This window comes from Microplitis demolitor, chromosome 6 (assembly GCF_026212275.2).
Source record: "Microplitis demolitor isolate Queensland-Clemson2020A chromosome 6, iyMicDemo2.1a, whole genome shotgun sequence".
In the NCBI taxonomy this organism is placed as follows: Eukaryota; Metazoa; Arthropoda; class Insecta; order Hymenoptera; family Braconidae; genus Microplitis; species Microplitis demolitor.
Window position 1 is genome coordinate 4,983,581 of NC_068550.1, and position 19,329 is coordinate 5,002,909.

Here is a 19,329-nt window from a genome sequence, read left to right on the forward strand (position 1 = left end):
ACGAAAAAATCATTCACTGATAGTAAACATTATTATTTTTATTAAAAATAAAAAATAATGTGAATATATTTAATAGAGTTAATTAAAATCTACGGCGAATCCTGTTAAATCTTTTAGTACATGACTAATACAATATACATATATCCACGAAGTAGCGTACTATACGCATTATAGGGTTTCAGATCAGCAGACTGCACTAACTATAATCAGTGCTGGGCGTTGTAGCGTGTTTCTCGGATATAGGTTTGCTTCAGGTTCCCCTGGAGGCTTGGGGCTGGTCGTGGAAGGGTACTTGAGTCTTCAATATACACATACACACGCACATATATTTATCTATATATATATATACGTAGACATTTGAGTGTATATTTATTCGAGAGAGTGAGAAAGATAGTTTGAGGGCGACAAACCATGAGAGAGTTCGTCCGTTAGCCATATATGTGGTTCTCGAGAATTTCCTAGCGGTCTCTGGATCGTTCCAACAACTAGGTACTACGTGTGTGGTCGTTGTTTCGCCCTCTCGGTGTCTCCTCGTGTGCTACCACAACCCTCATCGTCGTACTCGTCCAGTGCGGACGTTAATCCTCTTAAGCGTTAAGTGGCGCGCCTAAATATCAATCACGGCACACGTATCGAATCTCTGGTTGAGTAGAATTCAAATGAGACGAAAAAATATTAAGCTAAACAAAAATTGTAAAAAAAAAAATAGCCATTTGGTATTCGGTATGGAAGTAGATCTCTAATTATTTATTAATTTTGAAGTATTAAGATAACATTAAATTTCAAAATCTACTTTTTTTGTCGACGTATTTCATGAATTTTCAGTTTGAAAACTTGAAAAAAATGGAATTATTAAATTTTGGACATAGCAGTTGACCGATTTGGCTAATCTCCGAACTTAACCGAGTTAATCATTAATAGAATAAGTGTGCGAACTTCTATTAAGATTTTCTTATCGTTATAGTCGCTGTCGTCGCACCAAGGCGCGTTATATTACATATATACACTGAGAAAAAAGGATTTCTTGAGTCAATGAAATATTTTAGAAGACAAACGTCTTCGGGAACCAAGTCAAGATTTTCTTGAGCTAAAAGAACTCTTCTTGGTTAAAGAAAATTTATTTTGGTCAGAGGAGATTTATACTTTATCAGAAAAAATTGAGATTTTCAGAAAAAATTTCTTGAATCGAGAATATTTATTTTCAATCGACAATTTTTTTTGCGGTCTAAAAATTTTTTTTATCAAGAAATCCTTTTTTTCTGTGTATATCCATAAACTTTTGAACCAATGGTACTTTTGAAACCTACTCGACGAATTATGATCGACTATGGTGAAATTCTTTGAAAATTCCATCATAAGAACAAATGCAATAGATAAATTTATATTAAATCTATTAAAAAATATATTTATATGAATATATATATATATATATATATATATATATATATATATATATATATATATATATATATATATATATAGAAAATAGTTTATATATATTTAAATAAAACTGCCCTAAATTCATAGCTACCACAAAATTAATTTTCCCAGAGCATCAAAAAGTAATATGATCATGATAAAATGATATTATTATTTTGATTACTATGACTCACGATATATAGAACTCGCGTTAATTGTTTATGATAGTTAGTTATGATAGCGTATGTTTCCAGATGTAAAACAAAGGTCTCTCCCTCTGCAGTGGGGTGAAGATATAGTAGAAACCAGCGTATATATAATAGTTAAGGATGATGGTATTGGTATTGCATTGAAACTAAACTGTCGTTTAGTATTACAGTGTATAAGTGGGAGGTTGTGAGTTTGTCGAGGTGACATAGAGTAAGGAGTCAAGAGACTAGGTGAGGTTGTCTCCGTTTCTACGTTGCATTAGCTGATATCGACAAGGGCACCCTTTCGGCATCACTAGAATGGTACACAGAACCGACTAGACTCTCTCTCTCGCTTGCTCTCGTGTTTAGTTGGTTGGTAGGTTGGTTATAGAGCAGTCGTAGAACAAGAGTACAGTACAAGCGCGGGAGAGCTGGCTACGAACCGGGTACGTATTGTCGTCGGTTACAAATCAAATACCCGATATCATTGTTCACTATGGCCTGCCAGTAGTTCACCCTTACTCCTACCGCACTCCTCCTACTCACCCTTATTCACCACCAATACTACCAACACGAGTTACGTTAACCCGACCTCCACCCGAGGGCTTCAACTCGAGCTAATAACTACTACCACATACCGCAAAACCTTCTCTATTCATATGTTTCTATGTTTCTTCCTCACTATATTCATCTATTAATATGTATCTATCTATACAATTGGAAATTTTGTGTTAAATTTAACACAAATCGTCTCTTTCGAATGGCTTACACTAATTTTTGTGTTAATTCTACATATTTCGTTTGGGTTGATCGCGGACACAAATCTTATGTTGGATAATTGAACGCATAGAATCTGTTGACTTGACATTTTTTTGTGTAAATTTATGAGATTTTTAATGTTAAAAACAACTAATAAATATAAGCATATACGGTAAGAAAAAATAGTGCAAGTCCACGTTATTGCGGTGTTAAAATTTTTCCCGGTGTTAAAAAAAAAGTAGTGTTATTATTGAAGTATCAGAAGTCGAATTGTATTTCAAATAAAAAAAAAAAAAAATTGTTGTTTCAAAAATTGATGATACGACAGTTTGTAGTACTGTAAGGACATCTAACCAGTAACTAAATTTTTACAATGTTGTTAGTAGAAATTGCACTTCATTTACATGCTACCGAGTAATATATTTTATAATGTGCATGGGAGAAATTTAGATATTTACTACGTTTCCTCACAGTATTAAACTTTTTGGGTAATCTTTACTAAAAATTTATCTGCGCGAAGTCACTTTGCAAACTAAATCAGCGAAATGAATAAAATAAAATTATCAATGATCTTTAAATCAGTTAGTGTCTTATGAAAAACATCAACGTTATAATAAAAATAATTATAATACTGTTCCTAAATATTTAATTTGACAAGTGATCAAAAATTAATGCAATTTATACAGTTTACTAAAAGTGACATTTTTTATTCTATAGATAATAAAATTGTTTTTATTTCAATTGACGATAATTTTTTAATTTTAACGAAATATATTATTATTTTTCTGTTTTGTAGATCTTAAACACATACTCGCACCTTCATACTCGGATCGGAATGAATTAACTCGTTATGTACACCATTTTAACACCGGTTGCATAACACCATTACACTTTTGTGAGTTCATTTTAAACGCATGGTGTTAAAATAACTCAATTTTAACACCTCTTTTTTTACGGCACAAATACACGAACTTTCTAACTGCTTATGGACGGATGGACATTTTAATGAATCAGAAAAAATTTTGTCGTTCGTTATTTATTTAATTTTAATAAATGAAAAAAAAATTGATGTCACAATTTATCATTACAACTTCAGTTGTATAGAAGAAGATAATTGATGATAAGGAATACGTATGGACACATTGTGCTGATATGAGGACGATGATAGAAAAGAATGAATGTATTATATATAGGGGTTTGTATTTGTTTTTAGAAATATTAAACAGTCAAGGACATAAATGTTTAAATACAAAAAATCGATGAACTAAATTGACAAACTTATGTGTGTGAATATGAGTATAGAATTCAACGAGAAGAGTGTACCAGTCATTAGATGTAGTGTGAGAAGGACAGATAGATTGAGAAAGAGAGAGGGAGAAAATGTGGTGGGTATATAATAAAAGTAGTAGAGAGAAGAAGAATAAGCAAAGAGTGAGGGAGAAGGGGGTAGTTGATGTGGAAAGAGAAAGAAGGGAGAGATGAGAGAATGAGTATAGAGAATGGATAGAAATGGTAAGAGAGAGTAAAGTGAGAGAGTGAAATAGAGTGAGGGTTTTAGGTAGAGCTGGGGTGGGTTATACGCTTAATATTTCAACATCGCGAAATTCTGCTTCTGAATCATTAACCGTCTCGTCCTCGTTCTCTTCTACGGCCTCTTCATTCTCTTCAACTACCCCCTCGTGTTTGCCGTCGTTACTATATAGTCTAGACATGATATTTTTAAATAGATTTTTTTGTTATTGTTATTCTAAAGTTATTTATTATCTTCTATTATTTACAAACAGTTCATGTTTTTTATCATGTCGTTTTTTTAAAATTAATTTCATTTCTTATTTTTTCGAAAGAGGGTGGAACCTATTGGGTACCCAGGGCACGGCGGATTGTCTTAAAAAATTTGGTGGGAAAAATTTAATTTTTAAACTTTTGAAATTTTTATTTTATACCCAGGACATAATGAGACATCTAGAAAATTTTGTAAAAAAAAAAAAAATTTATCAATTTCCGTTTATTTTGAGTTTTCAGAGGAATCGCGTTATCAGTTTACGGGAGGAGCTTGAGAGAAATTTTTTAGTGTCTCTACTCTTAATATAGTTTTTGTGTGTCTATCAATCATGTGCATGTTTATTCATTGCCGTCAAGTGTACGTTACATGTTTTGAAAATATACTAAAAAAAATCGGGAGTAAATTTGAATTTTATTTCAATCCGCATCCACTTTAGTCCAGAGTTTTTAATGTCAAAATTAATATTTTTCTTGTAGTGAATTTTTCTCTAAGAGGATCAAATAAATAGAAAATCATCAGCTCCGCATTAACTTCGGATTTAATCCGCGTTCACTCTGCAAATGTTTTACAGGGTAACGTGACAATTAGATACAAAACTAAATATATTATACGAAAGTAAGGGAACTTGTAATCCGAATTAAATCGTAATTAGGGAAATTTTACCTTTAAAGCAACTCTAAAAAAAAAAAAATTCATGTTTATAGAAAATTTACTTGCTTCAAGTATTAATACAGTATTATGATTTTGGACTGAAACAAAATATTTGTGGTCAAATACGATCACTTTCAAAAGAACATTGAAAAAAAAAAAGCTTATGATATTTCATCTTAATTTTGAAAAAAAAATTTTTTTTAAATATGAGATTAATTATAAATCAGTTCACTAGCATAAGTGAAGTTATTTCGTACTTAAAATTAACCAAAAAAGTTTTTGTGCAGTATCCGGAAAAAAGGAATTTTCGAAATTGAAATAATTAAAAAGTAGTAACGGATTTATCAAAAATAAATTTTAAATGATACTTAAAATCCACGAAAAATAATTACTTGCCTAAGTACCCAGTCATGTCATTTTTTTTATTTTAATAAAGGCAATATTGAAACAAAAAAAAATGAAAAGTCAAATGTAGATTTATACTATAAAAAATAAGCTAAAAATGACTTCTAAATATAATTTTATTGTAGAGCTGAGTAGTTAAACTTTACATAAATTTCCAAATCTATATTTGGCATTTATCAAATTTAATACTTTCATTAAAGTAATATTCTTGAATGTAAATGTGTTGAATAATAAGTTTGATTCAATAGCAATGTAATTGAATAATTAATTAATATAAAGTGATATATATATATATATATATATATATATATATATATATATATATATATATATATATATATATATATATATATATGTAAGTAAAATATATAATGAAAATATAATTTTTTAATTTTCACTAATTAACCGTCGCGACAAGTTAATAAATTCATATATGACTAGACTTTTTAAAAATATTCAAATTATCTTTATCATATTTTATTACTCTTCAATTTGTCATAGGACTCAAATAGTTATTTAAAATTAATCCTGTTAAATAAATTAATTGTCTAGGATGTCAGTTTTGTGAAAAAGACAAATAAATTGTAAAATTTACTTGAGAATTGTAAGAAATAATACAAGAATGTATAGAATATCTTGACGCGAATCATTAAAATTTAACTCATCACACGTACAAGCATAAGAATAGAATGTCTCTTATTTAAATTTAGAATTTTCTTACTGAGATTTTGCGACAATAATATCTTATCAATTCAATTACCTTTACAATTTCTCATTCTAAAATGTCTAGAGCGATAATTAATAATACATATTCTTATTTATTTCTGATGTCATTTAAATCTAGAGCGCTCTGAAGTTGAATCGAATCAAAGTTTTATAGTTTTGATGATATCAAGTATTAGTGGAAGTCAAAGTTGTCCATTGACATATTCGTAGATAACACAAAAATAGATTAACGCGGGTTAATATTCTAGTGAAATTGACTATAGATTTTGTAGAAAACTAAATTTTAATAAAGTCGATAGTTGATATTTTTCTTTTATTATTTATCTCTGACTTATATTTCATTCATAAGTAAATGAAAGGTGATTAATTTTTGAAAAAAGAAAAATATATACATATTTAATTATTAGTTTACTAAATTAATACACAGGAAAAAAAGATACCATGGGTTCAAAATTATTTTCTTGGCCCAAGAATATTTTTTGCGATCGAACTTCCGTTCAAAAAATTTTTTTCACACAAGAAATTTCTTTCTTGAGAATTTGAGGCATGCACTGTTGGACTTTCCAAACATTTATTAAAAGTTCACTCACCGGTTGCTGTTTTTTTCTGGTAAATCTGCAGCGGTGATGACATCGAAATTCCCTCAGGTGATCAATTAAGGGTCTTGGGACACGTCAACTTTTTTGAATATTTTTTAAAACATATTTTCACGTTTTTTGAGCTTAAGTCCGCTTGATATTTTTAAATTTAATAAACAATGGATTTTTTTTATTTGTATTTAAAATGAGTTTTATTTTTACTATTGATTGATTTATACCATTAATATATATTAAAAATATAAAAAATAAAAAAAACCATTTGTTTATAAATTTGAAAATACCGACTAGACTCGACAACTTCCCGCGTTTTTTTACGCGTAAAGAATAAGTCCTACATTTTTATCAATTTTATAAGAATTTAATTTAAAAAGTCATTCACTACACTCACTCACGCTTTTTTATTTTTATTGATAATACTGAGAAATAAAAAACTAAAATAATAAAACGAACTGAGAATTTACACTGACACCAACACTCATTTCACCACTTTTTTTATGCTACTGAAGTTGGCTGACGTCTAACAATTTTTTAATTTTCTTAAAAACGATAAATTTAAAAAAAAATATTTCAAAAAAATGCACCCATAATTTTTTTAAATTTTTTTCATGTGCATATTTTTTTTTTTTTTTTAATCAAATTGTTGAAAAAAAAATTCAAAAATTATCAATTGTCTGCTAACTTCAGAATCATTTTTTTTTTAACTTTTCATGTTCACTTACTTTACTGATTCACAAAAAAAAATTAACTCACTTCACTATTGTCAGATAAACTGTTTACACTTGATAATTTAATTTATATAAACGTTTTATTTTATTTATAGTGAATTTTTAAAATTATCACTAACCGAACTTGAAACGATGTCACTGAGCTTGATCTCCGACTACAATTAACTTCTCCTTAATTTCAGCTTCACCCAGAAGACACTAGAGTCCGTTTAAAATTTTTGTCCAATCAGCTGACACTATTTAATTCAAATTTGCAATAAAAATCATAACTCTAGCCAACTTCATATTATTGTCCATTAGTGCTAAATCATCGCCATTTTTTTTTGTCTTTCAAATTTTAAAAAAATATTTGTTTTAATCACTTCAATTATTAAATTTACTACTTATTGTCACCTATCGATTTATTTACGATCCACTAAAGAATAAAACACGACATAACTAAAACGAAGAACAAACCGTGACTTAATACCGACAAAGACGCTCACTACCATTGTTAAAAAATTTTTCACTTCTCAAATTCACTTACTTACTCGCGCACTAAAAATAATTCACTTACTTTACGATTATCACTAACACATTTTTTACTGAATAATTAAATTAAATATCTTAATTATTGTGATGACAATGAATTTAAATAAATTGACAATGACTGATCTCCAAATGTTTACGCTAGATAGTGAAGTGTGCGACTAACTCCCCCTTGATTTCAAGGTACCCACAAGACACTAGGGTCCGTTCAAAATTAAATAAATTTTATTGGCTTACAGAACATCAGTCGATTTAGTTATTAATTATTTGATTTGCTAATTTTTTTAAATTTCGACCAATCAGAGGCCGTGTTTAAAATGAAATTTATAACAATAGTATTAGTTGTGATGCTGTCTTTATACTTCCTATCAGTGCTACTGTTCATATTTCTAGAATTTTCCTCAGTCTATATTAAATAATAATTTTGATATTTAAAGTAAATTAGATATTTTTATAGACTCTACTGATTTTTTCACAATTAAAATTTATCTCTAACACTCAACTCAAAGGGAAATAAAATAAACCAAGAATTTTTACACTGACGCCAACTCTCACGATTTTCTGTTTTTTTTTTTTTTTTTTTTTTTTTTTTTTTTTTTTTTTTTTCATTTTTCATAATCACACACTTCACTTATGTACTAAAAATAATTAATTCACTTCACTATTATCACAAATAAATACTTTTCACTTGATAATTTAATTTATTTTAATTAAAAAAAATTAACAATAACCGCATTCGAGACTTTGACACCGAACACCAAGTCTGAGTCCTCACCAGAAAGTTAACTGCGTCCTCATTGAAAATTCACCCAAAAAACACTAGCCTGTTTAAAATTTTTGAAATTTCATTGGCTTACAGAAGATCATCTGATTTAGTTATAAATTATTTGATTTGGTAATTTTGAAAAATTTAAACCAATGGGAGGTCGTGAAAATTTTGAAGCTCTAGCCAAGTTCATACCGATGCTCATTAGTGCTTCGTCATTGCCACTGTCCACTTCTCCGGTAGTTTTGCGCGATCTAATATTTAATAAATAATTAATTAAATTAGTTTATTAATTAATTTGTTGGCAGTGATTTAAAAATAATGACAGTGATATAATTTATTAGTTAGTTGTAGTGAAAAAAAGTGCGGGCAACAACAATAACTCGGTCATTGTGTAGAAAAAAAAAAAAACGGAATAAAAAGATGAGTGTGAATGTAACTGATAAGTGACAATTTTTTTAAATTTTTGAATAAATAAATAAATAAAATATAAGTAAATTAGAAAAATAAAAATGCGTATTTAAATCAATAAAAATTTAATACGCGTATTTTTTTTAATTTCATTATTTTCATTTATTTATTTATTTAAAATTTTTGAAATGTCTGTCTGATAAATTCACACTCATATAAAAAAAGATACGGGACTAAATAAATGTGTTAGTGATTTAGTGTTTAGTGAAAGTGAATAAAAGTGAAAGATTTTTTTTTTCTTTTACGCGTAAATAAAGTCAAAATTCGATCGATAGTTTCGTGGAAAAATGACGGGCGCGAGATCGTGAAAATGATGAAGCTGCAGCCAACTTCATACCGATGCTCATTAGTACTTCATCATTCCCACTGTTCACTTCTCCGGTAGTTTTGCGCGATCTTATTTTAAATAAATAAATAAATAATTAAATTAGTTTATTAATTAATATATTGAAATTGATTTAAAAACAAAGACAGATATATAATTTATTAATTAGTTGTAGTGAAGTTTGAGTGTTTGATTAAAAGTGCGGGTAACAATGACTCGGTCATTGTATAAAAAAAAAAAAAAAAAAAAAAAAGAAAGATAAAAAAAGATATGTGAGTAAATAAGTGTGTTAGTGATTTAGTGTTTAGTGAAAGTGAAAGATGCGTTTGATTTTATTGTACCGACCAAATGAAGTCAAGAGTAGATCGATAATTTCGTGGAAAAATGACGGGCTGGAGCTCATGGAATTTCTTTGTCTCAAGGTTTCTATTGTATTTTTATTTACTTTACTATTATATTTAAATATGTTTTAGCCTTAACTCAATTTATTTTGGGTTATTTTAAAGATCTATTTAAATAATTAATTAATTTTTTTTCAATTAAAAATTATATATATTTTTTTTTGCTGTTTTAAATTTGTCGTCATTATAGAATATTCTGCCATTTTTTTGCTTTACGTTCTATAAAAAAAATCAGATAATTTTTATTTTATTTTTATTCGAATTTAAATAAAAAATTTTTAGTTAAAGTGAGCAAATAATTTGAATCTAAAAATAGTTTATAAAAAAAATTTTTATAATTTATTACAAATTGCATATAAATTTTATGTTAAAACATCGGAACAAATAAAAAAAACAAAATTTGTGAATAATTTGAAAACTGATGAATTTTTAGAAATTTTACAAATAATTTTAATTTTTTTTAATTTTATAAGAATTTTGAAATTCTGATAAATTAATTAAACTACCAGTAGAAATAAATAAATTTGTTGCCATTTTACTTTATAAAAATAATAATCAAAAGATTTTTCCAAAATTCAAATTTACAAAATTAAAATTTTTTTCCAGAGTTCAATAACAATAAAATTCATTTAGCAATGAAATTTTTTTACTGACACAAACGCATATTCAATGTTACTCATATTTTTTTTATTACTTCGCCGTTGCGGAAAATCTAATATCTTTTTTAATTTTTTTTACCCAACTATAAACTATAAATATAAAATTTATATTAATATACCTGCGTATTACTTAACATAAAAAACTAATATATATCCGCCACAATAAAAAATGACCTAATTACTTTAATATCACAAAACATCTTATATTTTATTTAAAAAATAAATATATAATAATTTTAAAAATATTAATTTTTCCTCAGCATAAAAATCCACCCCGACATCTAAATTTTTCCCTTCACGTGCTCTCTCAGTGAGGGTGTTAGTATACTGTTTGCAGTTAAACAATATTACGTAGTAAAATTTATGACCACCACCTTGCTCTACCCCGTACATATATACACCATACATATATTTATATATTCTATATCTATACTCCGGTATATCCCCTATTGCAAAGAAGGATGCAGGGGTAAATACGGGGAAAAAAAATATTAACGAACGTTTCCGCGAGATATGAAAAATATGCCCGTTATAGCTGGGTCTTGTGCGAAACTGCCTCTGTTGATTTTACTTTTTTTTATTATTATTATTATTTGTATTTTTTTAATACATTTATAGTCACAGATGGATCCCACGACTCTGTACTCGGGTGAAACTTTTTACGTTGGCTTGAATTCAGTTTCAATATTGGCGCGAACGTATCACTTTAACTTGACTTTATTTTTATATCCGTTAAAAACTTTAGACATGTTATATTTTTGACTATCAAAAAGATATAAATATAGTATATTACTGTGATAAGACAAAATTTTAGTGGGTTTGTTTTATATTAAAATTTATTAGCTGTTTTGTAAAATTATATTTATTAAAATATTTATTTAAGCAGCGATGAATTAAATTTGTTGTTGTTGAGAAACTTGACGTTTGATCTTGTGTACCACATTTAGAACTTATATTTACCTTGATCGAATCACTATGTAGAAATTTGCTATTACCAAGTCGTAGACTGATAGCCAGTTTAAAGCGAGGGGGTGGCCATCCGCCAGCCAAGGGTCGCTAGAAAACGATCGAGTCGCTGTGACTTGGACGAGAGGGACCTACAGTCTCTCTTTGTACCTTAAATTTAATTACACCAACTATCTTCATTCTACGACCGGAACTTAACATTGTTATCGTCAAGCATGCCTCACTAAATAACGTCACTACATAACATTGTTTTTTTTTTTTTTTTCTAGAAATATTTTATTGATTTTTAAAAATAGAAAATATCAAAATTAAATTTTTTACAAAAAATAAAAAAAAAATTTTATAAACTTTTTTTTTAAATTAAAAAATTTCTTCAAATAAGAATAAATGAGATTTTACTTTAAAATATTTATCTAAGCAATAATACGATCCTAAAGTTAGCAGATTATTAAAAATATTCAGATTTATTTCTTAACAAATAAATTACATAAAAAAAAAAGAAAAACTAAAAATATGCACGTGCAGAAAATTCAAAAAACTACAGGTGCAATTTTTTTAAATATTTTTTTTTTCATAATTTACCGCTAAAAAAAAATCCAAAAATGATTAGACGGTTGACTTCATTACCATAAAATAATCAGTCTGAATGTAGCAGACATCAGATAAATTTAAAATTATAAATAAATAGAGTAAATTATTAAAAAAATATAATTTAAAAAAATGCACTTATTAATTTTTTAATTTTTTAAATGCCCATTTTTTTTAAATTTTATTTTTTTAATTATTTACTCAATTTATTTATAATTTTAAATTTGTTTGATGTCTGCTACATTCACACTCATAAAAAATAAATTAAATTTTTTACAAAAATTCATTAGAAAAAAAAAAAAAAACTAAATTTTTTTTAAATTTAAAAAATATTTTTTTTTTTTTAATTAAATTTTTAATTAATTTTTTTATTTTTTTTTTAAATGAATAAACAAATTGAGAAGCGATCCGCGAATTTTGAGCAACCGAGAGGCGTCTGGGGGCGGTCGTTTTAGGGCGGAGTCTCCTCCCCGCGTCGGTGCACTCGTGAATAAAGAAGGAAGGGAATGCATTGGCGTGGGGTTGTATAGTAGCCGGTTGTTCACGTATACCCGGTTGGCGGTCTTCTGCCGTCAAGTAGTCAACGTTGCACTCTCTCATTCTCTCACATTATTTATCTCACTCTTACCCACATATCAACGTACGCTTGCGCGCTCTCTTTTTCTGTCCCGCGTTTATCATAACCCCTCCATTCCATATATTGTACATATAGCACTAGCGGCGCAACGCTATCGCGGATAACCACGCGCGCGGGCCGCTCTTAGTTGCGACGCGCTCGTCACGCGGTTTACATCGTCCACGTCGCCCCCGCGCGGATCATTTTATAATATCTACGATCGTAATGCATTTTTTAAATTAAAAGCTTTTTAAATGCCGGCTAAAGTTCATTATCCGGCTCGATATGGATAATAATTTAAAATTTTTTTCCTTTTATTTATTCGGTAAACGAGGGTGTGAAATTAAAAAATCTTTCGTCGTGATTTTTTATTTATAAACTGTAATCTTTTAATTACTAATAATAATTAATAATAACAATAATTAAAATAACGGAGCACAAAGTGTTTAATTAATAAATTATTACTTTAATTAAATATGAAAGTGTCATCGAGGTGGTTTATTATTTTGGGGTAATAATTTTAAAAACCCGCGTGTTATAAATATACATATATATGTGTATATATTTATTAGTGATATGTGTATTTATGTCAATGCAGTTGACAAAACTGTTAACACAAATATTTATCATTTAATAGTGTAATAATAAATAATAACTATCAGCATGAACCAAATATATGTAAATTTAAAAAAAAAAAATAAGTGTGTTGTGTGTTACAGATGATCCTTCCAAGTCTGTGATCCGTTTGACAGAATAACCAGCGATTGCAACAAAGACACTAGTGTTGTACTGATATATATATATATATTAATAATAATAATAATAATAATAATAATAATAATAAAATTCATAATGACGCAACAAAGTGGTGCTGGTTCGCCTCAGCAGTTTTGCCTGCGATGGAATAATTATCAAACAAATTTGACAAATGTCTTTGATCAATTGCTGCAAAGTGAGAGCTTCGTTGACGTGACACTAGCATGTGATGGACATTCCGTAAAAGCTCACAAAATGGTATTATCTGCTTGCAGTCCATATTTCCAAGCATTATTTTTTGAAAATCCATGTCATCATCCAATTGTTATTATGAAAGACATTAAGTGGCCGGAATTAAAAGCAGCTGTTGAATTTATGTATAAAGGAGAGATAAATGTATCGCAAGAACAAATAGGACCTTTGCTTAAAGTTGCCGAGTGTTTGAAAATACGTGGATTAGCGGATGTCAATAATGAACATGAATTGGTGTCCAAACCGATGCACAGTAGTCTTCAACAGCAACAACAGCAGCAACAGCAACAGCAGCAGCAGCAGCAACAGCAAGCGCTGCAACAGCAATTGCAATCGGAGCCGGCATTGTCACCGGCCAGTTCAATTCACAATCATAATCATAACAACCGTAAAAAACGACGCAGAGTATCAAGTGAACGATCACCAGCGAGTGTTAATGACAGTCCTGATCATCATAGTTTGTGTATGACTGAAGACAATGACCACTCGTCAGTAATGTCGGAAGTGCAAAATCTGGTGGCGTCATCGACACCTCGGTCATTGAGTTCGCCTAGTATGCCAAGTATTTCAGTGACACCGCAGATAAATTTACAAGATCTTCCAGTGTCACTGGCATTGCCACCGCCAGTATCGGTCAGCCAAAGCCCTCACCCTACAATATCCCACCACGTGCCAGTCCACGTGACACCCACTGGCCACCCGTCCGTCAACCACCTCGGTGCTCACCACGTGGCTCAGCTGTCGGTACACCAGCAACAGGCACAACAGGCCCATCAGCAAGCACATCAGCATCAACAGACACTTAGTAGTCAGTCTAATCTTATTGATGACCTCGAGATCAAACCTGGCATTGCTGAGATGATTCGCGAGGAGGAAAGGGTGAGTCATATATTTTTATTTCGTCTCATTTTTTATATACGTATTTTTTCATACATCACAATTTATTTTTTATTTTGATATCGTGGATTTTAAAAAATCAAGTCGGATATTTTTTTTAGCAGACAAATTTTTTAATTGGAGTAAAAAAAAAAATTAAAATTAGAAAATAAAATAATGACTCGGTTTTATATTAATTTCTATATATAAATTGTTGAATAGACTGAAAAAAAAAAAATTGAATTTTTATGATCCTGAAATTAGCAGATAATTTTCGGATTTTTTTTCAAGGATTTAATTAAGAAAAAAAAAAAAAAAATATGCACATGTAGAAAATTTTAAAAACTACAAGTGCAATTTTCTGAAATATTTTTTGTTTTATAATTTATCGGTTTTAAAAAAAATCCAAAAATTATTAGGCAGCAAATTTCAGTATCATTGAATTTTTTAAAATAAAAATTTTAAATCTCCAATTTAAATTTGTCTTAAGACGATATATATATATATATATATATATATATATATATATATATTTAATTATAGACAATTTATATATAATTGTAGAGACCGATCATTTAGATTCGTAAAAATTTTTTACTGAGCCATCGTAAGAAATTTCGTACATAAAAAAAATTTACGATCATATATATTTATATATATTATATTAGAGGTTCGAATGCCGCTAAAATTTGAAAATAAAAAATTAATATATGAAATAATTAAAAATTTTTTATTATTATTTTTATATTCAATTATCGTGACGGTCGCAAAACGCGTATATAAATTTTCAATAATAATAAATAATATATATGTCACTTGACATATTTATATTTTTTATCAATAATTTAAACTGTCATATAATAACTTAAAAATCATAATAATAATATAGCCTTTGTTAAAAATATTAGATTAAAAATAATTAAAATAAAAGAATACCGATAAAAATTATATAGTTTATTAATTACTAAGTACTTAATGTGCTTTAATATCTTCAATTTAAAATATTTCATGACACAGCAGTTATTGACATAAAATAATTTTATAAATTTTTTTTTTATATTTAATAATCTTATTTTGTCTGTAAATTAACACAGTCATCGTATCAATTGGCCGTCCATGCGCATAAATATTTTTAATTTGAAATTTAAAATTTAAAAAAATTTTTATTAAAATAAATTGCAAGTCATAAATTTATATTTATTAATTTATTAACATTTTCATTTAAAAACTATATTATTTTTTCCGCAGTTATTTCTTTTATTATTTTTATTACTAAATTTTTTTTTTTTTTTTTACTTAAAAAATGGTAATTTAGAAAATTATAAAACTCGAAATTAAACCTCCAAAATAACTGACCGTCCTGTCGTGATCTTTCTCAAGGACGCCGAGGACAAAATTAATACCTTAGTCTATATATTTTTTTAGTCCTTATGATTAGGTCCATTTCAGTCTTTTATATATATAAATATATATATAGTAGACCTTTGTCTACTGTTTATACCAAATATAAGTAGTGGAGTCTAAAAAATAAATGTGTGCCGTCTATTTTATTTTAACAAAGGTGATATAGCTTGAGACGATGTAATTGTATGTATTTTAAATATTTCAAAAATTGCTTTTACCAGGAACAATCTCAATATAATACATTACGTGGAATATAATCCTATATTTATAAATATTACACATTTATTTCACTATTCTTCCGAATAAAAACGTAATTATTTAACGATTCTAAAGTTACCAGACAATTAAAAATATTCGGATTTATTTATTAACAAATCAATTGCAAAAAAAAAAAAATCTAAAAATATGCACATGTAGAAAATTCAAAAAACTATAAGTGCAATTTTTTCAAATATTTTATTTTTCTATAATTTACTGTTAAAAAAATAATCCAAAAATAATTAGACGTCCGCTGACCAGTATCACAATTATTTTTTATTATTTTTTTTTTTTATAATTACTAATTTAAAGATTTAATTATGATGAAAAAAATTAATTACAACTTATTTAATTGTAAAAAAATACATTAACGATTATCATCAGCGCGTGCAGGCTTTCACGTTAAATATTTTTAATTACAACTCAAGGCTAAAACATCGATATACATTTAATCATTAATGAATTTTATATCTCAATCATTAGTTTATACAATTAGTATGATATAGAACAATTATATATCATAGATGTATATGTTTTTTTTTTTTAGTCATTTTTATAATCATAATCCACATATGTCTTGACGTAATGAAACCTTGATAATTTTATAACTTATTTTTCTATTATTGCTTCATTTTCGTCGAGTTTATTCAATAAAATAATGTTTTTTAGTTAAGGTCTATACGAACTGTTGATTTAACTGATATTAAATTAAATACACTAGATAACAGTTATTTTAATAAATCATTAATATATATCCAAGTGTTACACTTTTTTAAATTCGTGTAAATATAAAATTAACAAATAAAATATATATACATATATATATATATATGTATATATATATATATATATATTTATCATATATAACCTTGTTAGAAATCATAAATAATACAGAAGAATTATTTTAAAAAAGTATAAAATATCTAACATAATATATAGATATATGTAGAGTCTATCTATAGTACGGTTAAAAAAAAACTTGAAAGACTAGAAAACGACAAAGAGCTTGATGGGAAGTATAGTTTAAATATAAGATGTGTAGTTGCATATGAGAATAGAATGAAATAAAAAAACAAACAAATTTAGAAAAGTTGAAGGGAGTATTCGAAAACTATTATCCACAAACGTGCGCCTCACGCAATAAGTCGCGTTGGGATATCCGAGGTCAGTATTCACTTGACCACGCAAGGTTTTACTACTACGTGTCTTTACATAGCGTAGGGGATAAAATGGTTGGGTATATGTGTATTACAATAAAACTGTCATAATATAGTAAGATAGTAATTCAATACGCTGATAAATGATAGCTGTAGAAATAATCTTAATTTAAAAAATTGCGGGAATTTATTTTTTTCAAAAATTTTCAGATAGTTGATGATATGAAAAGGGGAATTTTAGTTTTATAAGATGAATAAAAAAATAATAAGATATTTTTTAATGGTCACATGAAGTTTTGAAGGCAGTTTTAAACTCCAATTTTCTACATTTAAGTCTTGGAATTTTAAACTCAAATTATCTCTATAACTATTCAGTTTTTGAAAAAATTATATGATATCTTTTTTGTAGAGAATTTGAAGAGCTACAAGAAAGGTTTCTTATAATTTTTTGAATAATTTAGTATTGACAGAGATATTGGCCAAAAACCATTTACACTTTTTTTTCGATACTTTTGAAATTTTCAATGGATAATTTTCACTTGATTCACTAAACTAAGGATATTTTTCGTAAGATTAAACTTTTTGATCAATTTCTTATCAAAGTAAATTCATCCCCAGTAATTTGTCACAAAATTTTCTCCAAAATACCTACAAATAACAAAACTATACTCATTTTTATATAAAAAGTCATTTTTTTCAACACTAAAAATCTATGATGAAAATGAATCATAACTCATAAAAATCTTTAACTTATCGATAAAATTTCTTAAAAAATTAGTAATTATTTCAATTTCCATAACCGATCAGACACTCAGGTCCCATAGATTCCATGTTCGTTACGATTCGTAACGAAAGTGTTCTAGTATTAAGATAAAAATTTAATTTATAAAACAGCCATAAAGAATCAGTGAACTTCAGTAAATCAAAAATTATCTCGTCTGAGTAGTGTTTTACTTTTGTTACTCATCAGTTTAAAAATCTATCATAAATATCCAAATAGTAAACAACACGACATCAGTCTAGGTCTTTTGGGTTTACATACATTACCAGTATACTATATACATATGTATGCAAATGTATATAGGATAAATTTTTGTTAGTGGAATCAGTACTGTTGCATGTTGTTCGTCTGCAACGACACCAGAATGTCCTACAGATATAACAACGATTTGGAGCGAGAGCTACACGTACGTCCCGTACGTGACACTCGGACTTGATGGACGGATAACCGGACCATTCCGCAGATTGCTTCGCTCCCGATTCAACCGGAAGGAGATTTATACCTCCCGTCGTTATCTGTCGGTTGCGTGGACATTCGGCGACTAGGTCTAGCTCACGCTCAAGTAACATCTCTCTCACTATGACTACGACTGGTAGCACGTTGGTGAGCATGCTCATACATCTAACCTCTTTCATCCCTAAAAAACTCTCTTGCAATCTCTCCGTGCCCTCTTTCACGATAAACGATCAACAAACGTCCAACTGTAAGCTTAAATTTAAAACTGCATATTTTATTTTTGGATATTCCATTTTTTTATTTATTTTTTAATAAAAATAAAATTGCTAGAGTTATTTTTTTAAGCACTCGGCATTTATATCCTATCGAATTCGCACAAGAGCAGGGTCAGAGGCTTGGGGGGAAAGTTACTGGGGGTCTGTGTTCAGAGAGAGATAGAGAGGAAAAGAGAGAGAGTGAGAGAGAGGAGAAGGACAGGGGGCTCAATATCCCATCGAGCGTAGCGTCCGAACAAATTAGATTCGGTGACTGTCACAAAAACGCTCGGATGATATGAAAGTCGAACCTATACCCCGGGTGCATCGATAGAAATTAAATTCGAGAATATTCGATTATGATCCCCCCTGGGCCTTCTCTCTACTACCTGATGTCACTCTGTCTTTCTCTTGCTCATTCATTTTATCATTTATTTTATATATATATCTCTCCCCTTCCAACATATACTACTGCTATAAATATATACTATACACTCACTCGCTTCCCTTCTCTCTTCACTATTCATTCGCCTTTACTCCCCGCCAATAAAATCTCC

General features: G+C 28.3%; 1 protein-coding gene across 4 annotated transcripts in view; it reads left to right on the top strand.

Moving 5' to 3' along the window:
- The window catches only part of LOC103573984 (protein bric-a-brac 1), a 212,241-nt gene that overhangs the window by 52,678 nt on the left and 140,234 nt on the right, over positions 1–19,329 (top strand). For 2 of the 4 annotated variants that reach the window (XM_014442312.2, XM_053739817.1), the window contains exon 4: positions 13,298–14,465. In XM_014442312.2, coding sequence (XP_014297798.1) covers positions 13,431–14,465 — 1,035 coding nt within the window. In that variant the 5' untranslated portion in view covers positions 13,298–13,430. Of the gene's footprint in view, positions 1–9,584; positions 9,771–13,280; positions 14,466–19,329 lie in introns of those variants that run through there. The other 2 variants (XM_014442319.2, XM_014442315.2) reach the window with 2 other exon arrangements.